The sequence below is a fragment of the Melitaea cinxia genome, chromosome 10, assembly GCF_905220565.1.
Source record: "Melitaea cinxia chromosome 10, ilMelCinx1.1, whole genome shotgun sequence".
Classification (NCBI taxonomy): Eukaryota; Metazoa; Arthropoda; class Insecta; order Lepidoptera; family Nymphalidae; genus Melitaea; species Melitaea cinxia.
Window position 1 is genome coordinate 521,107 of NC_059403.1, and position 27,974 is coordinate 549,080.

General features: G+C 41.5%; 1 protein-coding gene across 1 annotated transcript; it reads right to left on the minus strand.

The window, feature by feature from the left end:
• Window positions 1–359: 359 nt before the first annotated feature.
• LOC123657142 (sodium-independent sulfate anion transporter-like) lies at window positions 360–27,618 on the minus strand. The gene is given in 17 exon segments (XM_045592721.1): window positions 360–510; window positions 589–742; window positions 1,065–1,272; window positions 1,390–1,496; window positions 3,417–3,575; window positions 4,558–4,703; window positions 5,186–5,326; window positions 5,647–5,808; window positions 7,287–7,451; window positions 9,057–9,167; window positions 9,385–9,421; window positions 10,212–10,330; window positions 12,413–12,517; window positions 13,354–13,546; window positions 15,199–15,269; window positions 18,486–18,617; window positions 27,585–27,618. Coding segments are annotated over 17 exon segments (2,070 nt in total). The 3' UTR covers window positions 360–484.
• Between the last annotated feature and the right edge of the window lie 356 nt (window positions 27,619–27,974).

The window sequence follows — 27,974 nt, forward strand, 5'->3', positions numbered from 1 at the left end:
AGCTTAACTCGCGCCCGGGGCACAATACCTTTTTACACCCCCCCCATTCGAGAACAATATAATATGTCCAGTAATTTCCTGTTTTGCGGACCATTTGGCGCCCCTTTGCGAGTAACGCCCAAGTCACTTTGCCCCCCTTTCGCTACGCTATGGTTACTTACAGTCGGGATTTGATCACAGTTACGGGTAGAAGATTTGTAGTCATTATCAAACACCAGTTTTTCCTGCTGCCATACAAAATTACCAACCATAAAAATCATAGGGGTTCTTTATACTAAAATGCTCAAGGGCCCCTCTATTTGGCCTTGTAAATAAGCTTAAATAAATTTCCTAGTACATAACTAATGATAATAATAAACTGTACAACACACGCTCTTATTAACCTAACGTAAATATACAGATATCGCTACATTTAACAATTTGAAATAAAATCTCATAAATAGAAATAATTCTATCGCAATTTTAAAGTATCGTAGAATTAATGTCAAACGAATCCTGCCGCGTTCAGATCTGTAAATAAAACGAAAGATTTGTTATAATAATTGACCTGGCGGTAATACATTATTGTAGTAGAACTGTTCATGTTACCTAAAATAAATTGATCGATGCTGGGTCCCGATACGAATTTACTGGATATTCCAGGATGAAGACATTCTAACAGTTTCTGGTGCTTGGGGCTTAAGTTCCACAACAGAACACGGTGTTTGTCTTTCTCCAGATCTAATACAACAGTTCCAAGGTTCTGAAAATTTAAAGAATAATTTATGTTTTATTTAAGTAAGACTTGATAGTTTAAAATACTAGTTAAAAATCCCCGGACAAGCTGCACGTAATATATACATGTCGTAGTATGAGGGATGCGCACACACGCACGCACGCACGCACCCAGGCACGCACGCACGCACGCAGACACACACACACGCACGCAGACACACACACACACACAAACACACACACATATACACCCACAAACACGCACACACACACACACACACACAACACCCAATAATACACACACATACTCGGCCCGCAGACACACACACACACACTCACACCGCACGCACCTCCAGCACGCCCACGTCGGCGGCGCGCAGGCCGCGCGCGTCCAGCACCAGCAGGCGGCCGGCGCGCGCCGCGGCCCGCAGACACACACACACACACTCACACCGCACGCACCTCCAGCACGCCCACGTCGGCGGCGCGCAGGCCGCGCGCGTCCAGCACCAGCAGGCGGCCGGCGCGCGCCGCGGCCCGCAGACACACACACACACACTCACACCGCACGCACCTCCAGCACGCCCACGTCGGCGGCGCGCAGGCCGCGCGCGTCCAGCACCAGCAGGCGGCCGGCGCGCGCCGCGGCCCGCAGACACACACACACACACTCACACCGCACGCACCTCCAGCACGCCCACGTCGGCGGCGCGCAGGCCGCGCGCGTCCAGCACCAGCAGGCGGCCGGCGCGCGCCGCGGCCCGCAGACACACACACACACACTCACACCGCACGCACCTCCAGCACGCCCACGTCGGCGGCGCGCAGGCCGCGCGCGTCCAGCACCAGCAGGCGGCCGGCGCGCGCCGCGGCCCGCAGACACACACACACACACTCACACCGCACGCACCTCCAGCACGCCCACGTCGGCGGCGCGCAGGCCGCGCGCGTCCAGCACCAGCAGGCGGCCGGCGCGCGCCGCGGCCCGCAGACACACACACACACACTCACACCGCACGCACCTCCAGCACGCCCACGTCGGCGGCGCGCAGGCCGCGCGCGTCCAGCACCAGCAGGCGGCCGGCGCGCGCCGCGGCCCGCAGACACACACACACACACTCACACCGCACGCACCTCCAGCACGCCCACGTCGGCGGCGCGCAGGCCGCGCGCGTCCAGCACCAGCAGGCGGCCGGCGCGCGCCGCGGCCCGCAGACACACACACACACACTCACACCGCACGCACCTCCAGCACGCCCACGTCGGCGGCGCGCAGGCCGCGCGCGTCCAGCACCAGCAGGCGGCCGGCGCGCGCCGCGGCCCGCAGACACACACACACACACTCACACCGCACGCACCTCCAGCACGCCCACGTCGGCGGCGCGCAGGCCGCGCGCGTCCAGCACCAGCAGGCGGCCGGCGCGCGCCGCGGCCCGCAGACACACACACACACACTCACACCGCACGCACCTCCAGCACGCCCACGTCGGCGGCGCGCAGGCCGCGCGCGTCCAGCACCAGCAGGCGGCCGGCGCGCGCCGCGGCCCGCAGACACACACACACACACTCACACCGCACGCACCTCCAGCACGCCCACGTCGGCGGCGCGCAGGCCGCGCGCGTCCAGCACCAGCAGGCGGCCGGCGCGCGCCGCGGCCCGCAGACACACACACACACACTCACACCGCACGCACCTCCAGCACGCCCACGTCGGCGGCGCGCAGGCCGCGCGCGTCCAGCACCAGCAGGCGGCCGGCGCGCGCCGCGGCCCGCAGACACACACACACACACTCACACCGCACGCACCTCCAGCACGCCCACGTCGGCGGCGCGCAGGCCGCGCGCGTCCAGCACCAGCAGGCGGCCGGCGCGCGCCGCGGCCCGCAGACACACACACACACACTCACACCGCACGCACCTCCAGCACGCCCACGTCGGCGGCGCGCAGGCCGCGCGCGTCCAGCACCAGCAGGCGGCCGGCGCGCGCCGCGGCCCGCAGACACACACACACACACTCACACCGCACGCACCTCCAGCACGCCCACGTCGGCGGCGCGCAGGCCGCGCGCGTCCAGCACCAGCAGGCGGCCGGCGCGCGCCGCGGCCCGCAGACACACACACACACACTCACACCGCACGCACCTCCAGCACGCCCACGTCGGCGGCGCGCAGGCCGCGCGCGTCCAGCACCAGCAGGCGGCCGGCGCGCGCCGCGGCCCGCAGACACACACACACACACTCACACCGCACGCACCTCCAGCACGCCCACGTCGGCGGCGCGCAGGCCGCGCGCGTCCAGCACCAGCAGGCGGCCGGCGCGCGCCGCGGCCCGCAGACACACACACACACACTCACACCGCACGCACCTCCAGCACGCCCACGTCGGCGGCGCGCAGGCCGCGCGCGTCCAGCACCAGCAGGCGGCCGGCGCGCGCCGCGGCCCGCAGACACACACACACACACTCACACCGCACGCACCTCCAGCACGCCCACGTCGGCGGCGCGCAGGCCGCGCGCGTCCAGCACCAGCAGGCGGCCGGCGCGCGCCGCGGCCCGCAGACACACACACACACACTCACACCGCACGCACCTCCAGCACGCCCACGTCGGCGGCGCGCAGGCCGCGCGCGTCCAGCACCAGCAGGCGGCCGGCGCGCGCCGCGGCCCGCAGACACACACACACACACTCACACCGCACGCACCTCCAGCACGCCCACGTCGGCGGCGCGCAGGCCGCGCGCGTCCAGCACCAGCAGGCGGCCGGCGCGCGCCGCGGCCCGCAGCGCGCGCGCCGCGTGCTCGGCGCTCGCGTAGCTCAGCGCGCCCGCCGCCGACAGCGACGCGCACTCCTGGTGCCCCACCTGCGCCACGGCGACAGCGCCGGGTTCAATCTCGACTCGTAGTGCCGAGTATTTCGATACATTTTAAAGTCTCGTTTTCATTACGTGCTTTTAAAATTTAATAAATTGATTGGTTTAATGGCTTTCAGTTGTGTCAGAGAAGCACGGTTGATTTTAAAATTTATATTAGCATTAATAGCTAAACGTGCCATGTCATCCCATTACAATATTATTTGGCGTTTTCTTTGAGTTATCGAGAACATTCGATTTCGTTGACCACCAAATGATGTCGTGTAAATTTGTGTTTTATGGTTTTCATTTTAAAGAGAATTCAAAATGCATCAATAAACGGAAATCGGACTTTTGGGTCTGTGCTAAAAATATGCGTCACATAAGGATAAATTCGAGGTCCTTTACTTTTTTAATGAACATATGACCATATCATTTTATGTTTATGTAAAAAGTACTCGAAGGAGAAAAAAAAGTACATAATAAGTATATAAATATACGAGATTGCTTTTAAGACAATTCTGTTTTAAACGCCAAGAAAACCAAATGGTGTTGCGTACAAGCGTAAGCAAGACTACCAATGACTCTCACCATAAAAAAAAAATTAACAACTAGCAGAGGAAATAGCTAATTTTCCCGTCAATTATAAAGATGCCACACCCGCGCAATGCACTTTTCGAGTACCAGAAACTCATAGCCACGCAAGAGGTTAATTTGAACAGCTGCAACTGCAGATGCAGGCGCGAAGGCGGCGAAAATATTTAATATTTTATCTGTAAAATGAGTAGGCATGCCCAGTGAGAGGCCATACCGTTCAGTACCTCCAGTACCAGGAGCGCATGACTACACAAGAGGTTACCTTGAACAGCTGTAGCTTACGTGCGAGGCTGTAATATAGCAGCAGCTAATATTTTGACCATAAACTTCTTGGCGTCAGAGCCCACTTCGCTCAGTACCTCCAGTACCAGGAGCGCATAACTACAGAAGAGGTTACCTTGAACAGCTGCAACTGCAGGTGTGGGCGCGCGGCGGCGGCGAGGGCTCGCAGGGCGTCGGCGGCGGCGCCGGCCGCGATGCCGTACTCCAGCCCCACCGACACCCCCACGCAGATAGTCAGGGCCCACACCGCGAGCTCGGATACTGTGGAGGAAATATTTGCTAAGTTTATCAGATTTTGGTTTCAGTTTTTTTTTTACATTAAAAAGTTGCAAACGTACGATCCGCCTGACGGTAGACGATTATCGTAGCCTATTGACGTCTGCAACATTAGGAGCAATCGCGTTGCTAACCTGATTTCTGACCCTCCCCAGGAGTTTTTGCTACCTTACTCGCCACAGGAACACAACAGTACTTGAAAGCAGTGTTATTTGGCTGTGATCTTCTGTAAGGTCGAGGTACTTCCCCAGTCGGACTGCTCCAAATTTTGAGCAAGACATTTCCTGGTGTGCCCTTTTTTTGCCCTGCTTCAATGAGGGTTGAGAAGAATGAATATGGTCGAGCCTATATGACTTAGTCTATATGAAAATCTTTTTTCTCTTATAGAAACGCGTATGGCTCGGTTAGTTACGCGTATAGTTCGGAACAACAAATACTAACACTTACTACTTATGACAACTACTCACTACTACTGATCCATAACTTCTTGGCGATTGCGAAGTCGAAGATGGACATCATGGCCACCATGATGATGCCGGCCAAAGTGGCCCGCGGGATGAAGTAAAACATTTCCGACAGCAGAGTCACGGACAAAAGGACGAGAGAAGCTTGAATCAAAGAGAATGGATTATTTAGTGTTATTTTTATTTTTGAGATTACGTTTACAATATCAATAATACTTTCAGGAGAAATTCTAAAAGGTATTAGAGATAGGTGAGGTTGCCGCCGACTATACAACTGTAACCCCAGCAATTCAGGCTACCCTACTTACTTGAAGTTTGTTATTCGGCCGTGAATTGTGATCCTCTACAAAGTTGAGTTATTTCGGCCAATCAAGGGCAGACCCATATCTGCCCTTGATTTCGAGCAAGACGCGCCTTACCCATAGCACCAGACAACCCACAGACGACAGTACAGCGGTGGTCACCTTTGAAGAGCGAGCCGGCGGGCGAGGCGACGCCGCTGGCGTGGTTGAGCGCCGTGCGCGTGAACGAGCCGGTGGCGGGCATGCACTGCGCCAGCGCCGCCAGCGCGTTGCACGCCCCGATGGCGACCATCTCCTGCGTGGCGTCCACGCGGGCACTGCCCGCTGGCGGATCGAGGTCAAATTAGCATCGAACTTAGACAATGGAAATACATTATAATTAAACAACTTTTTCGGATTTTATCACGGTTTATTAGGACTGTTCTCCCGTGACCATGGTCGCTGTAAAGTATCCAATTTCGGGCATGTGAAAAAACCTTATAAACCGCGATAAAATCCGAAAAAGTTGTTTCAGTATATTAAGTGAATAAGCAGTCATTTAATTACATTTGTGAAGTAAGACTTCTTCATGCATGTTTGACTTGGGGATTAAGTTGGTGAATGCGTGGCGAGAGCGTTACGAATATGATCGAGAGAGACGAACGGAAGTTGAGACGGGGATATGAGTTAGTGGAGATGGAAAGAGAGTGAGTTACGTTTCGTAAGTTTTACTAAAGTGGTGTGGTCTAAAGCATACTCGTTTTTTAGATTTCTGAATATTAAATTTTATTAGTAAGTTACTGAGTAGCCCGGCAGAATAGAATGCAGCCCTCCATTTCACTGGGTATCGTAAGCGACGACTAAAAGACCAGAATATTCCACTAACAATTGAAGCCATTTTGTACATCGTTTGCTCTTGTCTTCAAATCTTTTAAGAGGTCAATAAATATTAAGGACAACAGTCCATAATATTGCAGCAGTGCAGTAGTGCAGCAGCACCCATGTGCACCATTGTAACGAAATATGTCGGATGATATCCCGAATATGGAAGTTAGTGCAATGAGCAAACAGCTTAAAAATAAGGTCTTTTGAATAGTTACGGGTCTCTGTAAAAAACTCACTATAGACGGCGCCACGGTTCGCTTAAACCGAAAATAAAAAATCATCATATCAAAAATTTCGCTTTAACGGGTACATCGTTCCATAGCTTAATTGGCTAGAGCGCCGACACGGTCAGTCGGAGACGCGGGTTCGAATCCCGCTGGAGCGGTCAATTTTTGATATGATATTCAAAAATGTTTTGAGTTTAGAGTTAGAGGCAGTGAGGATTGACTGTTACTTTATGACGATAATACTTTAAAACAACGTCGTTCGATCACGTTTAAGAAAATATATTTAGTTTCAATTAACTTTTTAAACCCTTAAAATGAGACATTAAAACTATTACCTTTTGAAAATCGAAAATTTACCAATTAAAATATATATCTGACTGAGTTTTTAAGCCATCCAATGAGTTTTTCAACCATCCAACTGCTGGCTTTGATATACACAGGCCGAAGACGGGCAGCAGCGTCTTCGGTGCGACAAAGCCAGTACTGCGGTCACCAACCCGCCTGCCCAGCGTGGTGACTGCTCAAAATACATGAGTTCGCGCCATTTTTGACGCGAACTTGTGGAGACCTATGTCCAGCAGTGGACTGCGATAGGCTGAAGTGATGACTTTTTAAATACAATATTGAATTTGATTTTTTTATGAAATGGCGATTCAAAAGTACATTTGAAGACTTCATGAACAAAGAAATATTTGATTGAAACACGCTCACCGAAAGCCTTAGCGATAGCAATGCTCTCCAGTATGGCGACGAGCGGCATCGCGAACCCTTCCGGTCCGAACACGGCCAGCATCTGCCCAAAGTTCAGCGTCTCATTGCCCACCGTCGTTGAGAAGGGCGGTGGACCGAAGTGAGGCAGGCCACCCTGTATTGTACCTGGATAAAACCATTCTCAATTTTTTTAATACAACTAAGTCGGCAAACAAGTGTACGGCCCACCTGATGGTGAGCGATTACAGTAGCCTAGACGCTTGCAACACCAGAAACATCTCCCCAGGAGCTCTGGTCCACCTTACTCACCACAGGAACACAACACTACTGAGAGCAGAGAGTGGTGTTTAGATGTGATCTTCTGTACTGTCGAGATACTTCCCCGTATGAAATGCTCCAGATTTTGAGCAGGATGTTTCCTCTTGTGTCCTATCTCAAAATGTCACATTTAAGTTCTGAATTTTCGCTTCAGCCTGTAATATCCCACTACTGGGCATAGGCCTCTTTCCCCATGTAGGAGAAGAATCAGAGCTTAATCCACCACGCTGCTCCAATGCGAGTTGGCGGATATATTCCCTACTATGAGTAACGATCGCTATCAGGTGTACATGATAACAACCGGGACCGACGGCTTAACGTGCTCTCCGAGGCACGGTGGGGAGACCCACAAGGACTACACAAACATCCAGACCACGGCAAACACCTGTATGGCCAATTCAAATGTTTGTCATGTGCGGGGATCGAACCCGCAACCGCCAGCGCAACAGGTACAATCCATGGCTGTGACCGTTGGGCCAACGCGGCGTCTGATTTTATTCCTGGAAATTGTGAATTTACCATACAATAATTAGTATCCAAGTTTCCGTAACTGTGAGTTTTTTTTTCTATCAACTAAGAGGTCATTTTGGAGTTTACTCCTTAAGAATCGATTTTAATATAAAGCCTGTGGTATGAAAAAAAATATGAGGAGTGAAATATACTGAACGAATGACCTCGTTACGTTATTCGTAACGACGACGTTTTCTAATAACGCCATCTCGTCGTAACGTATCATCGATAGAAGGCGTTATTTGATTCGTTTATTTACCATTTGATATGGTATTAATCTTTTTCTTAGACTAGTAAGCCTTTTTGTTTCTATTTAGATAGTCGATTCGAAGGAGTAAACTCCAGTCGTGCGTCGGAGCTAACACACACACTTTTTTATTCTGTATAACACATAATTATTTCCATAGCTGCATCATATTAGCTTAAAATCGCAACGTATAATGAAAATTTATTATACTGCTAATTTTAATTGCAGTAAATTAAATAAAAAAAAAGAGTGCTTTAGACCACACGACTGAAGTAAAACTTCTTTAGCAATAGGGACTGCACTGTCTTAGATATACGAAACGTAAGGCTATAAGAGAAAGAGAGAAAGAACATGTGTGCTCGCTCTCTCTGCTCCGTTCGCCTCGCCCGATCACATTATTCGTAACGCTCTCGTCACGCATCCACCAGCTAGTCCCCAAGTAAAGAGGTTTTACTTCAAAAAAACTATCATATAGCGCACTCTTGGTCTCAGAGCCCATCACTCGGTGCCTGCCGTACCAGGAGCGCATGACTACGTGAGAGATTACCGGGCACTCTTGGTCTCAGAGCCCATCACTCGGTGCCTGCCGTACCAGGAGCGCATGACTACGTGAGAGATTACCGGGCACTCTTGGTCTCAGAGCCCATCACTCGGTGCCTGCAGTACCAGGCGCTCATGACTACGCGAGAGGTTACCGGTGAGGGCGAAGGGCGCGAGCCCGCGCAGAGACAGCGCGTACGCCAGCGCGAGCCCCGCGAACACGACGAGCGCGTTCCTGGCGCGCGCCGCGTGCACGCACAGCGCGCGTACGAGCCCGCCGCCGGGGGGGGGCGCCGCGCGCTGGGGGGGGGGCGCTTATCTTTTATACGACTTCAAAAACAGGAGGGGGTTTTTTTATATCACTAGCTCAGCAAACAAGCGTACGGCTCACCTGATGGTAAGCGATTACCGTAGCTTATAGACGCCAGCTGTACTGTGTGGCTACGGTACTAAAGAATATGGTCACCCCCTCTCTTCCCGTGGATGTCGTAAGGGGCGACTAAGGGGTAACACAGTTCCGCTACTACCTTGGAACTTATAAAGCCGACCAATGGCGGGATAACCATCCAACTGGTGGCTTTGAAATACACAAGCCGAAGACGGGCAGCAGCGTCTTCGGTGCGACAAAGCCAGTACTGCGGTCACCAACCCGCCTGCCCATCGTGGTGACTATGGGCAAAACACATGAGTTCACATTATTTTTGGCGTAAACTTGTGGAGGCCTATGTCTAGCAGTGGACTGTATAGGCTGTAATGATGTAATGATGATAGACGCCAGCAACACCAGAGGCATCGCAAACGCATTGCCGACCCAATCCCCAATCCCCCCAGGAGCTCTGGTCACCTTACTCACCAACAGGAACACAATACTGCTTGAAAACAGTATTATTTTGCTGTGATCTTCTGTAAGGTCGAGGTACTACCCCAGTCGGGCTGCTCCATATTTTGAGCAGGAAATTCCTGCTGTGCCCTACCTCAGTCAAAGTTCTTAATTCGATTTAATTTTTTATAATCATAATAAATATTTATTTCAGGTAACAAATGACTCAAGAAAAAAAAATCTTCTTACAATGGATAAAAGAAATACAACTAAAAATTAATAAATGTCACAACAATTTAACAATTACAATAATAATAAATCAATCGTTCTGGGGACGAATATTTTAGATTTAAATCGCTAATTATTCTCTTACTTTCAGATAAACAGAGCAATTTATTTGCAATTTTTTTTCGACTAGCCATTTTAAACGACCGGTCATATCAATCTGAATTAACTTATATATATACTAAGAGATATGATTTTGTCTTACCTTGAGCAGTAACAAGGAGATAATCGTCCCAACACCCAATACTGTGTCCCACAACTTAACAGTTTTAATATTTGTGAAGAAATTTATCAAAACGTGTATAAATGTACCGCCCGATGGACCTGTAAATAAAAAAAAAAGATAAAATCCGAAAAAGTTGTTTAATTATAATGAGTTAAATTTGCGTAAACATTTCTAATGTTAATAAATAAAAGAATATAAAATATAAAAGTCTGGTGTCACAAATAATAAATAAATAAATACATAAATAAACAACTCGACCGATGACGATAACGATTCAGCCCGTACCATCCCACAGCTGGGCATAGGCCTCTTTTTCCATGTAGGAGAAGGATCAGAGCTTAATCCACCACGCTGCTCCAATGCGGGTTGGTGGATATATTCGCTACTATGAAAAGCGAATGGTGTACTGTGTGGCTACGGTACTGAAGAATATAGCCACCCCCTCTCTGCCCGTGGGTGTCGTAAGAGGCGACTAAGGGATAACACAGTTCCGCTTCCACCTTAGAAATTAAAAAGCCGACCGCTGGCGGGATAACCATCCAACTGCTGACTTTGAAATACATAGGCCGAAGACGGGCAGCAGCGTCTTCGGTGCGACAAAGCCAGTACTGCGGTCACCAACCCGCCTGCCCAGCGTGGTGACTATGGGCAACACACATGAGTTCACGTTATTTTTGGCGTAAACTTGTGGAGGCCTATGTCCAGCAGTGGACTGTATAGGCTGTAATGATGAAAAGCGATCGCTATCAGGTATTTATGATTACAACCGGGACCGATAGCTTAACGTGCTCTCCGAGGCTCGGTGGGAGGACCCACAAGAACAGACATCCACACCGAAAATAAATATTTGCAAAAATAGAAATATCCGTCCCGAGCGGGAGCGGTTTTGAACTACACGGCACACGCAATACTACACCGGAGCGGTTGTTGGCGGTAGACTCGACCGATTTTCATGAAATTTTTTATGTATATGTACTAGACATAGTGATTTGTCCTAAAAATAGTAATTATTTATATGACGGAACAACGTTTTCCGGGTCAGGTAGTTAATATATAACAAAAATAAATAAAAGGCTAATTCATTCAGTTGAGATCATACAGATTATTTGAAAAGGTCATTTCTAGTACCTATTCTACGCATTTAAATATTTTACAATCGACTATGATAAAAATTAAGGGTTTAAAGGGTTTAAATTAACGATTATAATTGTGTTTGGAGACAAACGAAAAAAAAAACGACTTCAAATACATCGACAAGTAATACAACGTAGATCGACGAAAAAATATTCAAGTAACTACGCGTTATCAAAGATTACTCAAAAAGTAGTTATTAGATCTCAATAAAATTTATATGTGACCACATGATAAACATCAGCTTTTGATTAAATTAAAAATTATCAAAATCGGTACACCCAGTAAAAAAATAATGCGGATTTTCGAGAGTTTCCCTCGATTTCTCTGGGATCCCATCATCAGATCCAGATTCTTATCATGGTACCAAACTAAGGATATCCCCTTTCTAACAAAAAAAGAATTATCCAAATCGGTACATCCAGTAGAAAGTTATGCGGTATAATACAACGTATGTCGACGAAAAAAGCGTCAAGTAAAAAAGTTTCGATTAAAAAAAAATTGTCGAAATCGGTCCACCCGGTCAAAAGTACTGATGTAACATACATAAAAAAAATACAGTCGAATTGAGAACCGCCTCCTTTTTTGGAAGTCGGTTAAAAATACATACATTTCGGCAATTATATATATATATATATACATATATATCATCATCATCATTATCATCATCATCATTACAGCCTATACAGTCCACTGTTGGACATAGGCCTCCACAAGTTTATGTCAAAAATAACGTGAACTCATGTGTTTTGCCCATAGTCACCACGCTGGGCAGGCGGGTTGGTGACCGCAGTACTGGCTTTGTCGCACCAAAGACGCTGCTGCCCGTCTTCGGCCTGTGTATTTCAAAGCCAGCAGTTGGATGGCTATCCCGCCATCGGTCGGCTTCTTAAGTTCCAAGATGGTTGTGGAACCTTGTTATCCCTTAGTCGCCTCTTACGACACCCACGGGAAGAGAGGGGGTGGCTAAATTCTTTAGTGCCGTAGCCACACAGCACATATATATATATATATATATATAAAATAATAAATATATATAAATGATATACCTGTTGTTTGAAATAGAGACTTGAGTTGTGTCGCTGATATCTGTAGCGCGGCCGCCGTCGTGAAACCGCTTATAACCGGTTTCGATATAAAATCCAACAGAAAACCTGAAAATTGGTTTATTAGCATTTCAGTTACAAATTACAAATACGTTTGTAGTGACAATGTACTACTAGCCATTTAAATACATTTTATGGAACTCTTTTGATAACTTGAACTTAGCTCAAAATATAAAAGGCGCTCTAGAGATACTTGTTCACAGACTCCAAGAGATGGCGTTTGAGAGCAGATTTTGATAAAGAAAGGGTACTTTATAATTCTTAATGAAACCAAATATAAATTACTTTTCTGCCAAACGATATGGGTGTAGTTATCTATCTGATTTTTTATTTGCAGAAAAATATAAACCTATTTTGTGCTAATACTGCTTCTATTTGACTGATTTTTTGTGTATTGCTTAAATAATATGGTATATTAATTTAACGCTTCACGCTCGTCTCCAGCCACCCTTTATGTAACGTAATCAATCTTTTAGTAGCTGACATTCCGAAAAAGATAATACAAACAGTTTCTCTTAATAGACAAACAACTCTTAATCATCATTTACAATTACGACTAGTGAGTGATATAGCCAGAGCTTCTAGGGTTACGCTGTGTCGTTACAGCAAGGTTATCAATGCAAATGTCCTGGTCGAACTGAGGCTGGGGCCGGCAACGCGCTTGCCATGCTTCTGGTGTTGCAGACGTCTATAAGCTACAGTAATCGCTTACCATCAGGTGAGCCGAACGCTTGTTTGCCCATCTAGTTACATAGAAAAAGGGCGCTTGCTTTGCTCCTGGTGTAACAAGCAGCCATAAGGCACGATAACCGCTTATCATCACTCCGATCGTAAACTTTTTCAACGTTTTTCGTCAACCTAAGAGTATAACCAAAGACAATTACCTAAATTCAAAACACCGAGCAGTAGAATAAAGCACCCGGAGAGGAATGTAGCGAGGTAGGCGAAGTCTTGAGACAAGGCGACGTACTTGGCGATCAGGGCAGCGAGCACTGCGGTGGGGCCGACTGTGACGTCCTTACAACTACCAAATATCGCGTACACAACTCCCGGGAATATGCTGGAGTAGAGCCCTACCTAGATGTAAAGGGAAGCATTATATTTGACGAGAAATTATTTAAGTCGCTCATTGATAATTGTCTATGTTCTCAAACAAAAAATAATACTATTTTAAACATTTTTGAATATCATATCAAAAATTGACCGCTCCAGCGGGGTTCGAACCCGCGTCTCCGACTGACCGTGTCGACGCGCTAGCCAATTAAGCTATTGAACGATGTACCCGCTAGATCGAAATTTTTGATATGATGATTTTTATATTCCGTTTAAGCGAAACCCCGAACCCCGCTGGAGCGGTCAATTTTTGATATGATATTCAAAAATGTTTAGAATTCCTAATGTGTGGGTAACACAAAAATAAAATCGTAGATATAATACTATTTTAAATTATATCGACAAGTATAGTACACACATTATTACGGATATCTTCAAAACGACTCTTCATATCTCGTTCAAATTTAAATAGGATCGCGATAGGAAGACTACTAGTGTTGCAGACGACTATAAGCTGTGCCTGATGGTAAGCGCTCACCATCAGGTGGGCCTTTGCCAACTTAGTTGTATAAAAAAAAAGTTGTCAAACTGAGGAGGTACTTCGACTTCGAATGATTTTATTATTTTATTAAATTAATTATTTAATTTAATTAAATCATTCGAAGTAGCTGGTACAATTATTTTTTCTATGCAATGGGTCATCGACAAAAAAAAAATTGGTTGTCTATAAAGTTGCTTTACGGACGATAGTTTAACGTGACAACGTCATAACAAAACATCTCCTCGGATACATAGACCAATCGAGTAAAAGAGAGATAGATGCGGCGCAAGCACACAATAAGCGTAACGGGACAATGAGTCATCCTTTTTCGTGCATGCAGCCGGCGTTCATCGATTTACTAGACGTTGTCACGTCAAAAATAATTTGATATTGTATAATACATGTTGACAAGCGTTAATTCCGCCGGTAAACTACCACGCAGTTTGGCGAGTTAAGAAATTGTAAAGTATTTGGTCCAATAAGGAATTTATTATTATTATTATTGACTCAATGACAAGATCATGAAGTCTTTTATAGACATGGAGATAATAGTTATATAGAGTATTGTTTTAAATACAAAGGTGACGTAATCCGCTTTACATAGCAATCCACATTACGTATAAGATTAGCGACGAAGTTACGCTTAAACAAGGAGAGTCACTTTCGCGCTTATGCAACTATTAATTATAATAAAATCTTAAAACTTTCTCTAGACGTATCGGCCTTGACTCTAGAATATGTTATAGTAACGATGTTTTCATTAAATTGAGCTTTATCGCCTGTTATACGCTTTTTATTAGCTTCACCTGTATGACACCTATATTGTATGTTTGTAACTGATTCCTTTGGACTTCATTTTGACCCACTTCAAACGTTCAGATATCATTTAAACTTAGTAGACTTATCGAGTACCGATGACAATACACTAATCTGATAAGATTATTCCATTATCCTAATTAGGATCGTCATTTTCTACATTTTAGTTGCGGGTTCGATCCCCGCACATAACAAATATTTGTATTGGCCATACAGATGTTTGCTGTGGTCTCGGTGTCCGTACAGTCCTTGTGGGTCTAGCATGTTAATTGTGATATTATAAGGCTGAAGCGTATACACTTAAAAATAAAAATATTACCTGCGGCGGCAGACCGGCCAGCATAGCGTACGCTATCCCTTGCGGTATAGACGTGAGACCAACTGTAATGCCTGAAAAGTAAAATAAAATCACGATAACTAAAAAATTAAAAACTGCACCTGAATATTTGGAAAGTTGACCTAAAGATTGAAGTAAAAAAAATTAGGAAAAATTGCTACATTCATCACAGTTTTCCATCACAGATTTCATCAAAAAAAACTGAAATTCCCGAGACATGAGACGAAAAAAACCTAACCCGCCATAATCTGGAGATAGAGATGCTATTTTCATATAAAATTCAATTATTATTTATTAATATTATATTCAATAGTGAATTATTCATACTGCGTGCTAATCATTTATTTTCTTTCCTTGTTTTATTTTTATTTCTGTATATACTTTAATTTCTGGAGTTACTTGGTACTCCTTAAGAATCAATTTACATATAAGGCCTCTGGTATGAAAAAAATATGAGGAGTGAAATCTACTGAACGAATGACTTCGTTACGTTTTTGTTAACGCCATCTATCGGAACCCTATTGGGTTATTTGATTTATTTATTTACCATTTGATATGGTATTAATCTTTATCTTAGAGTAGTAAGCCTTATTTGTGCCTATTTAGACAATCTATCTGAAGGAGTAAACTCCAGTCGTGCGTCGGGGCTGACACAAACACTTTTTTTTTCTTTATTATACATAATTCCATAGATATGTGGAGTTAGCCTGTAATAGCAATTTATAATGGCAAATTTTTTAAGTAAAGCTTCTTTACACATGCTTGGACGAATTGGGGAGTAAGCTGTTGAATGCTTGACGAGAGCGTTACGAAAAGTGTGATCGGGCAAGGCGAAAGGAAGTTGAGAGGGAGATACAAGTTAGATGGCACTAAAGAAGTTTTACTTCAAACGTGTGGTCTAAAGCGCACACTTTTTTATATGTCCTTATAGATTTTCAATAAAATAGATATATGATAAACTAACTTAATTCGTACTCTTATATTCGTAACTAATAAGTAGCACAAGGCGTCAAGCTAGGGTTAACTTCTTCCGGGGCGAGGTGGCGAATGCTAACGCGAACCCATCTCGCCCCACCAAGGCAATAGGAGTCTGACATAACCCTCTGACGCCCCCGCGCTGGAGGGTATCCATGATCGATTTTCCCCGCGTAAAAAAAAAGGTTTAATTTCTTACTCATATTTCTCTAAACATTTTAATTATAATTTTGTAATATCTAAAAAAGGTCCCTTACAAATAGGTAGTATATTTCATTTCAATCTTTATTTAAAACATTTTTAGACTTAACATATATGTTAATTGATTGAAAGTTCAAAATAACGAAATTAGGACCATTTAAAGAATGATTACCACAAAAGGATTTATCAACAAAGATATCAACAATCAAACATTAGGTCAACAGGCAACACTTGAAATTTTACAATATGTGTAATAAATAAGTAATACGTATTACGTATACATGATGAGGCCTATGTCCAGCAGTAGACTGCAATAGGCTGAACTGACTGACTAACTGATTGACTGACTGACTGACTGACTGACTGACTGACTGACCGACGTATATATAAGCTGAGGTAGGATACAGCAGAAAATATCCTAATTAAAATCTGGAGCAGCCCGACTGGGGAAGTATCTCGACCTTATAGATGATCACAGTAAAATAGTACTTTTTAAGAACTGGTGCGTTCCTGTGGCGAGTAAGTTGACCAGAGTTCCTGGGGAAGATTGGGGGTAGAGTCGGCACCAAACTTTTGGTGTTATAAGAATCGCTTACCATCAGTTGAGCCGTACGCTTGTTTGCCGACCTAGATGTATAAAAAAAAACGTAATGTACGTATTACATAATGTAATTAGTATACGCTTACATAAATTAGCTAAACTGATTTAAATTAGCCTATAAAGTGTACTACTTCTATACTGGGGTCTCCTCTCCACGTAGGTGAAGGAATGGAGCTTACTTCACCGTGCTATTTTATTGCTGATTGGCGAATAGTTTCTTAACATGAATATAGCTCGCTCATCAGATGATAAGATGTAATTGATAACAACCCGACCAAGGGCCTTTACGTGCTCACCGAGGTAAGGTAATGAAACCCGAAGAACCGATATCCATTTACAACGAGATCAAAAACAAATATTTGCACTCTTACAAATTTCTCCTCCGTGCAGGATTGTATCCGCAACCTTTGGTTATAAATATTTCAAAACAATTTTTAATTGATTATTAGCGCATTCCATGAGAGTAAATCTTTAGGATGCGCGCGCACACCATCACAAAAAACCGACACCCTGAAGTAAGCTAGTCAACGAAGAAGAAGTTAGCAACGTGAAGTTAGCTAGCGAATGAATGTGCGCGCACACCGTTAAAAAACCGACACCTTGAGATTAGCTAGTCAACGAAGAAGAAGTTAGCTTATCAATTAACTATAATAATATTTCTCACGTGCGTACATAAGTACATAAACACTTTTTTTATTTCGTTTTAATTCTAGTAAATTTATATTTCTATAATATTAAAAACACGTGTGACCCGAGGTTCTGAAACACATACAATACAATCACAAAAGCATATATCACATCACAACTACATCATTTGTATCTGTACTAATATTCGGAATTCGCAGAATCGAATCGGCAACCGCTAGCGCGCCAGCTAATTGCTGAGACTACGCCATTGGTATAACTTTACATTTACAAATCAACACACACAAACATAAAGACATAAACACACACGTATGTGTGGCTGTCCCATTGATTAAAAAAATATTAATATTAACTATACAATCTATACATATAATAAAATGGTAGGAAAGTCAAAACTGTAGATTGAATATTTCTTTTAAAGAATACTTGGGGTGTGATCTACAATCGATACCGAAGCCAAAAATATAGTTTTTAGAATTTTTGTCTGTTTGTCTGTATGTATGTCCGGGATAAACTCAAAAAGTACTGCATGGATTTACTTCAAGTTTGGCACGAATATTATTAAGAAGTCGGGTCAACTTGTAGGCTACATATTATCACGCTATCACCTACGGATAACGAGCAGTGAACCTTTATTTCCTCAACGCATTCTGTAACAACGCGTAATCTAACGACGCATATTTGAATGTTGTTGTTATTATGTTAATAACCATACTATAAGCTAGCTTCACACTATAAATAAAGACATTCTGTAGTATATTTAGTATCGGCATTGCACCCGTGCGAAGGCGGGGCGGGTTGCTAGTTCATAAATAAAAATTAATTCTATATAAAAAAATCCACAAACCTGCAATAGCATCTCGCACCAAAAACTCCAGTTTGTACGTCGGCAACCAGATCGTAATCGGCACTCTCCTTTTCCACGACTCCATATTACAGAACTTAATCGCTGTCCGCCGCCATTTTTTTCTTGGCCCCCCTAAACGAAGCAAAAAAAAATTTACAATAAATGCCATAGTTATTCCATCAATATATTTTTAATCTGTCCGCCTTTGCACTTTGTTAAATTAGAATATTGTTATTATCTATAATGTAATTCTAATTGAGTAATAAAATATTAAATAAAAACTAAATAAATATTATTAATATCAGTAAGAAATAAAGATGTCAATTTACCCAAGGAGTCACTCATCTTGTCTTTACTTTGTATTTAAGCATGTATCACTAAAGACGTGAAGCGAGAATGACGATTTATACTATAATGGATTGAATTGCGTAAAATAAAGCGTACTCGTACTGCGAGCGAAGCGTAATATTATACCTTTCGTATGTTTTTATTATCATATCGAAGTCATGAATAATCGAAAAAAAAATCTATTTACACTCATATTATTTTCTGAATGTAAATTGTCAAGTACACAAAAAAAATCAACAATTCCCGCCATTCAGATTAAAATACAGAAGGCAGTGAATAATAATAGTCAAGTCTGCGAGAAAGTAGTTTTGAAAATTATCAAATTATATTTTATTTTTTGTTGCATTTCTTTTTTTTTTTTTTTTTGAAGAAATTAACAGTGATGAATGAAATATAAATTTGCAAACTAAGCGGTCCGCAACGATTAAAAGGTCATTGACATCTGTGGTCGTAAACTAAAATTATGCAACAGAAGTAAGAACGTCTGTATACTACTTAAACATTCAGTCTCTCTTGTATATTTTTATTGTAAGGAGGCGGGACCAAGTAAAAACGAATCCCATAGTCATTTAGTATTTAATTTTTATACTCCAAGGGAGTGAAGTACGTGGAAGTACGTGGCCAACTCTTAAAATTTCGCTTACCTCGCTACGTTCCTGTCGACGTACTTTATTCTACTGCTCGGTATTTTGAATTTAGGTAATGTTATTTTTATTTATAATTAGGTTGACAAATAAGTGTACGGTCCTCCCGACAGTAGCGGTTGCCGTAGCCTGTCGAGGCCTGCAACACCAGAAGCATCGCAAGCGCGTTGCCGACATTATCTCCAACCCTCTCCAGGACCTCTGACCACCTTACTCACAAAAGGAATTGTAAGGTCCATTGTTGTATTCATATATATTATTATTTTACTATTATTTGTCTATGATTTTCTGATAGTTTGAGATATTTCCCCAGTCGGGCAGCTCCAAGTTTTGAGCATATTTTCTACTATGCCCTCATCATTACAGCCTTTACAGTCCACTACTGGACATAGGCCTCCTAAGTTTACGCCAAAAATAGCGTGAACTCATATGTTTTGCCCATAGTCACCACGCTTGGCAAGCGGGTTGGTGACCGCAGGGCTGGCTTTGTCGCACCGAAGACGCTGCTGCCCGTCTTCGGCCTGTGTATTTCAAAGTCAGCAGTTGGATGGTTATCCCGCCATCGGTCGGCTTTTTAAGTTCCAAGGTGGTAGCGGAACTGTGTTATCCTTTAGTCGCCTCTTACGACACCCACGGGAAGAGAGGGGGTGGCTATATTCTTTAGTACCGTAGCCACACAGTACTATGCCCTAACTCAATGAAATTTTATCTTGCATCATAATTATACCGCGCTTCTGCGTCATTTATCGCAATATATAATTGTTATATCATAGCATTAGATGGAACTGTATCCTTAAACTACTTCAAACCAGTTATAAGTATCACACACAAAGTTTCAACAATTGTTTATAATCGTAATTATAGTTACACAAAGATTTAAACATGATAGTAAAAATTGTTCTGTTAACTTTTTATTTTTATTGTTCGAAGGATTTTCTATATTTGAATAATAAATATTAAATATAAAGAACAATTTTCATACGTTTTATTTATTATGTAAAACGTTTTTAATGTTTTATATTACTGAGGTGGAGCACAGCAGGAAATTTCCTGCTCAAAATATGGTGCCGCCCGAATGGGGTAGTACCTCGACCTTACAGAAGATCACAGCTAAATAACAGTGTTTTCAAGCAGTATTGTGTTCCTATTGGTGAGTAAGGTGATCAGAGCTCCTGGGGGACATGGGGATATGATCGTCAATGCGCTTCCGATGCTTCTGGTGTTGCGGACGTCTATAAGCTACGATAATCGCTTACCATCAGGTGACTCGTACGCTTAGTAAATATTTCCTTGGAAAAAAATTAAGAAAAAAAAAATTAAAAACTCATTACGATTTTTCAAGTCCGTGAAAGTCGTATAAATTTTATAAAAAGTATCAACGGCCTTTACCGAAACAGATAACGTTACTTTTGAAACTCATTGACTGAAAAATCGGCTCAAAAGGAATTAATTTTCAAATTCAACAAGATAAAAAAAAAATCTAGACAGCTTAAAACTGTGGTTATAAATAATACACACACTGGAGTTAATATTATCAGTGAGTAAACGGCGTGACTTAATGTCGGCTTTACTGTTTCAGATTTTTTTTTATTTGTAAATCCACATAAACAATAAAGAGAATAAATATCTAAATTTATCTGAGATAAACTGTCTAATTAACCTAAAATAAATATACCTCGCTCGAGCGCAATATAACGACATTTTTTTTCTGTAGTAGAATTATATCAATTTATTGTAACATAATGTATGTCTAGAATTATTGAGATGTGATAATCTAATATATAAAATTCTCGTGTCATGGTGTTAAATTTTAATAAAATTTTGTGGGCATATCGGGTAGGTCTGAGAATCGGCCAACATCTATTTTTCATACCCCTAAGTTATAGGGGGGGGGGGGGGATTAAGCGGGTTAATAACATATATGGCAAAGAAACGTTTGCGGGGTCAGCTAGTATAACTATATTTTAATGTGATTTACACAAAACCTTAGCATACTTCGTCTGTTTGTGAAATCTACATAAAACACGTACGGTCGTTTGTAGTTCAAAACGAACAGAAAGATAAAAAAAAACGTGGCTGGAGACTATTCGTATATTAATAACTCAAACTTCTCTTATATGGAGAGAGAGGTCTATGCCCAGCAGTGGGGTGCGACTGGCTGAATCGTGATCGATCGTGAACGTGTCAATTAATATACAAGAGTTTCCTGGTAAATATTTGTTGATATGAATCCAGTAAAGCTTACAATATTATTGTCTTGCTAACTCCTTAAGATATTTATTAGCAATCGAGCTTGAAAGGGAATTGCTTATTAGAAAGACATTTGGCGTTCTGTTTATTCTATGTAAATAATTTTATTTAGGCGGAAAGAAAAAAACCGACTTCTATTGATATCCACAGTAATATATAGGTTGTCGAAAAATAGCCAGTTAAATATGAATTATTATTACTCATAGAGTATTCGTAATATCTCGATCAAAAAACTAGACTAGCACCAGACTTGTCGTGTGGTCCTTCCATTTTAAAAAAAGAATCACCGAGATCGGTACACCCAGTATTTTTTTTTAAATAACACACACATATGCAGGAAATTCAAGAAAATTTCCGAAAAAGTAACGAACATAACTTCACAAGTTTGACAGCATTTGTACGAGAGAACATCAACAAGATAAATGTCAAATAAGCTCGTATAAAAAAAAATTCAATTGAAATGAAACAATTTTTTTTTTTTTAGTCAATATTTAATAACACCTACACTTTTTTAAGCCCACAACATACAACTGTTATGTAATTGTTAAGCTGTTTCTTAGTAATTAAGGTAAGTATTTGCTCAATGGGTGTACATTTCCTCCATATTATGTTCAGTCCAGCTTCGTTCTCGTGTAACCAAAAGGATTAAAACATCAAGGATCGCATCGGATCGGTTTTCTTTTGGTCTGGATTCCAGGTCACTCGGGTATTAATGGAAATCAGGGCGTCTACGTACTCATTAACTACCCTAGCTTGCTAGGCAGTAATTCAATCCAGAATATTACATTATTTTTAACCGATTTTAAAGAAATGCTGTGTGATTACGGCAGTAAAGAATATAGCCACTCCCTCTCTTTCCATGGTTGTCATAACAGGCGACTAAGAGATACCACAGTTCCACTACCACCTTGGAACTTAAAAAGCCGACCAATGGCGGGATAGTCATCCAACTGCTGGCTTTGAAATACACAGGCCGAAAACGGGCACCAGCGTCTTCGATGCGACAAATCCAGCCCCGTAACCACCGACCCGCCTGACCAGCGTGGTGACTATTAGCAACACACATGAGTTCATGCCATTTTTGGCGCGAACTTGTCGAGGCCTATGTCCAGCAGTGGACTGCAATAGGCTGAAGTGATGATGATGAGTGATGAATAAAAAAAGAAGGAGGACCTCAATTCGACTGTATTTTTTCGTGTGTTACCTCATAACCTTTTACTGTGTGTACCATTTTGACTAACCATTTTTATTCGAAGGCTGGTTGTTTGGCATGTGGTGCCATTTAAATTTGACTGACATCTGAAGAGTACTTAGCTATTCTTAGTAATGCGTATTTGACTTCTCTCTTATTATCTTTTCTCTATTATTTACCGATGTAAATTGAATTTGGTTCTCTTTTAATTTGCGAGCAAACACAATTACTTCCTAAATCTCTACGAATGATTCCTTATTTATAGAATGATTTATAAGACTTAATTTTGATGTTTTTTGGTTATTTACGATTAGCCCGTTGGCGCAGTTTGTAGTGGCCCTGCTTTCTATCCTGCGGGTTGCGAGTTCGATTCCCGTCTGAGTCTGGGTGTAATATAATAGTTGTATTTATATATTTATATATGTATTATTTCTATGTATGTTTATCAAAAAAAAATAGTTATAACAGTCGGCTGTTATCTGTAACACAAGCATTAAGTCGCTTACCATAGGAACAGACGACCGTGTGTGTATGTTATATGATATTTATATATATATTTATATATGTTTTGAACTGTTCCCTTTTTATGTGTTAAGAAATTCAAAACTTAATCTTTCGAGATTTGCGAGTTTCGAGTCTCATATTTCGACAAGGTCGTATCTACATTTATGTATGTACGCGCTTATCTTACGAATGATAATAACAAAATTTATTTCTTTGTAACAAGGAAAAACGTCACAACTGAAGGCGGTCAGCTAGTTTTTAATATAAATTGCGAATTTCCCGTCAAACGTGTTGCGGACTGAAAAAGTGCGAAAGTATTCATTATGTAACAAACCTAATTCTATAGACATGAGAATGTTGTTGAAATTAGAAATAAAACTTTAGAAAGTTACAACTGGTAAATATTAAAACTTTTGTACATCAAATAATGTATTCACCAAAAAAAAAAAATTCTAGATTATATTTCAAATTTTTAAATAACCTTTACATTAGTGAGTCAGATTATGAAATCTAAATATAAATATATTGACAGTTACATTATTAGCTTAATTTCTTACGATAAGGTAAAAAAATAAAGTCATATCTTTCGATCTAAGTACATTTTAACTTGAGAAATACCTATACATTTTCAATTACTAATTTTAATTGAATGTCACTTTTTGAAGTAAATTTTGATACTAAAATAAAAACAGAGAAAAAAAACTCGACAAGAAATAATGCCACACATGTTATCTTATCACACACACACAGAAAGTTACATTTAAATTAAATGTATAACAGCCTGTAACAATTAAAGCATGTTACTCAGTACAAGATCATAATAATATGTTTATATGATGTACAAAGGTGTGTTCAGTATTGGTTTTTTTGTTACAGGAAATAACACCATAAATATATATTTATTAAATTATAAATTAAAAAAATAATAATGGCTGTATAAAATAAAAAAAAAACAAAATTTTAATTATCGATTTTGTAACATAAACGGCATTAATTATTCCTTTTCTCATGTATTGTGTCTTCTATAAAGGAAAGGAAGAAAGAACTATAATGTGTGGATGGATAAAGATGTACAAAAGGCTGTGCAAGAAAAGAAGAAAGCGTGGTTGGATTGGTTAGCAACAAAAGCTAACCAAAAGGTTCAAAAGGCAACGGATGACGAGGTAAAGGAAGCAAGGACGAAGTATAAAAGATTGAAATCAGTAGCGAAAGAAGTTGTGTCTAGAAAGAAAGAAGAACGAAAGGATGATTTTGATAGGAGGCTCACTGAAGATTTCCAGTCAAACATTAAGTTTTTCTGGAAATCCATCAAAACAGCCAGAGGAAAAATTTCTCCCTCGGAGCTGAGCACAATCAGGAGTCAAGATGGGAGCGTTATAAATGGAGAAGAATGTGTGTTAAAGAGATGGAAAGAGTATTTTGAAAGTGTGTTTGAAAGAGAGGAAGTGCAGGTACAACATCCGGCACCTTCCATTGAGAGTAGTATAAATGTCGATGAAAGTGAGATAAGCATGGATGAAATAGTGAAAGCGCTGAAAAGTATGAGATTAGGTAAGGCTGCAGGGTATGACAGGATCACCGTCGAGATGCTGAGGGCTGGACAGGGTATAGTGGCTAGCCAGCTGTACTGCCTTTTCAATTTGTGCTGGCAAAATGGGCAAGTACCGGAAGACTGGTGCAAAGCCGTAATCGTGCCGTTGTATAAGGGAAAAGGGTCACGGCAGGACTGCATAAATTACCGCGGTATAAGCCTTCTCAGCGTCGTCGGTAAATTGTATGCGAAAGTGTTGATTGAAAGGGTTGTGAATGAAACAGATGAAAAAGTATGGGATGCACAAGCGGGATTTAGAAAGGGAATGGGATGTACGGATCAGGTCTTTTCCTTGCGGTGCATAGCCGAAAAGTTTTTAGCAAAAAAACAAAAAGGTCTATTGCGCGTTCGTGGATCTGGAAAAGGCCTATGATAGAGTGGTGAGGAATGAATTGTGGTCAGCATTGTCCGTGTACGGTGTGAGCGGCGCACTCATGCGAGCACTACAATCTCTTTATAGGGATTCTAGTGCTTGTGTGAGGATAAACGGGGCATACACTGAATGGTTTAATATCGAAAAAGGTGTTAGACAGGGATGTGTAGCGTCACCGTGGCTGTTTAACTTGTTCATGGACAATTGCTTGACAGAGTTAAAAGAGAATGAAAGTGGGTTGAGAATGGGTGAGTTACTCGTCAAATGTCTTCTCTATGCTGATGACCAAGTATTACTTGCGTCCTCGGCCGAGGAGTTGCAGGAGATGGTAACTGCTATGAGTGGAGCTTTTGTTAGAAAGGGAATGAAGATGAATGTAAAGAAGACGAAAGTGATGGTGTTTGAAAGAGATGAGGTAGTGACAGACTGTAATATCGTGATTGGAGATGAACAAATTGAACAGGTGAATGAGTTTGTGTATCTGGGTTCGAAGTTTACAAGAGATGGAAAGTGTGAGAGTGATATTGAAAGAAGAGTGAATGCAGGAAACATGGTGAACGGAGCTTTGAACTCCTTTATGAGCAGTCGGAAGGTGTCTAAAAAGGCTCGTTTGGCTGTGCATGAGGGGGTGTTGCTTCCGACACTCATGTACGGAAGTGAAAGTTGGGTATGGCAGAAGAGACATGAAAGCAGAATAAATGCAGTTGAGATGAGAGCGTTAAGAAGCATGATAGGAGTTAAACTGAGTGACAGGATGAGAAATAGTGAGATAAAGAAACGGTGTGGTCTGAAAGAAGATGTAGTGACAAAAATTGAGAAAGGTATGCTGAGATGGTTTGGTCATGTCGAGAGAATGAATGAAGAACGACTGACGAAAAAAGTGTATAAGGCGAGTGTGAGTGGAAGTGTTGGAAGGGGTAGACCTAGGCGGACATTTCAAGACCAAATCGGCGACGTCTTGAAAAAAGGCCAGGTCAAGAGTACCCTAAACCGACGAGCATGTATGAAGGGAATAATGAAAGTGGATGAAGCGAAACAAGTATGTAAGGATCGTAGCAAGTGGAAAGAAGTGGTTTCTGCCTACCCCTACGGGAAAGAGGCGTGATTATATGTATGTATGTATATCTGTATTTTGACATTATTAAAAACAATTAATCTAAATTTAAAAAAAATATGTGCCTAGAAGTTTGTCGTAGCTGTTATTTAGAATTTATTATTTTTACTAATTCTGAAAACATGTATAAAACACAGTTTCTATCCAGGAACATCTTTAAATTTTTTTTTTTGGAAATTTCTAATTTATGTAATTACTCATTATAACAAATAAAAAATTATTTAAAATACTGTTTTCATTATTATTAATCCTAGTAGCATAGATATATATTTATTATTACTATCTTTAAAAATTTTATATTTATGTTTTACGGAAAAATTATTTCAAAAAGAAACTTAAGAACTTACCAGATTAAGATGTCTTATATATCTAAATATCAATCTCATCAATAATGGACAACAAATTTGAGACAAAAGAATAATTAGTTTTATTATTAAAACTACGTGAATAATTAAATATTAAAAAAATGTATAATACAAGGCACAAAATGATTTATTATTTATTCTGGTTGGAATGTAAATATTTTACTGACCAATTTTTGACTTTAATAACTTGAAAGAAAAATTTTTTTATATATTTTTTGCAAATAGACATTTTTTATTAATATTTTTTTTCATATTTTATTTATTAAGTTTTACTGTAAACTACTTAAATGAAAATTAAAATATACAAACTTAAGAAAGTATAGTCTTGTCAGTGTTAGTGATTTTTTATTAACAATCATTCTATAAAAGTAATATTATAATTACCTTAAAGTGTTAATTTTATTTGTTCTTGAAGAATGATATCCTTATGCCAAAACAACAGCAGTTGTGAAATAGTTTTATTTGAAACCAAAAAAAAAAAAAAAAAAATAAGGCAATAACTAAATCAATTAATAATATTCCAATTATTTCTGAAACATTAACGCAACAGTGGGTAGCGGTTACACAACAATACACAATAAAATTAGAGCGTAAAAAAAATATTGCTATAAATAATTATTATATACTTTATTAGGTTATAATGTAATATTAAAAAGAAATGATTTCTTAATTTAAATAAGCGTGATAATTATAGTAAAAGATTAAAAAATAAACTTACCGAGTAAAGGTTGCCTCGGGTCATCTGTGTCCATCACTGCGTTTGCTAATATTCATTGTGCGATAAACTTCAGTCTATTGCCATACGATTTATTATCGGATTTCATACATTGTTTATTTACAATTTGAAATTGACATTATATGTCAATACAAGCACGGGGCAGCACAGAGTAAGCAATGTTAGCAAATATGACAGCTATCACAGAGTACAAATGGAACATTCATAAAATAAAGCAACTATACACGCGTAGACAGAGAGAGAGAGAGAGAGAGATACTCTGTCTACGTATACACGTGTTGCACAGATTTTAACATGTTGTAAAATTAAAATTTCCAGTTTTTGAAGTAAACTTCTTTCTTGATTTGGGGAGTAAGCTGGTAAATGCGTGAT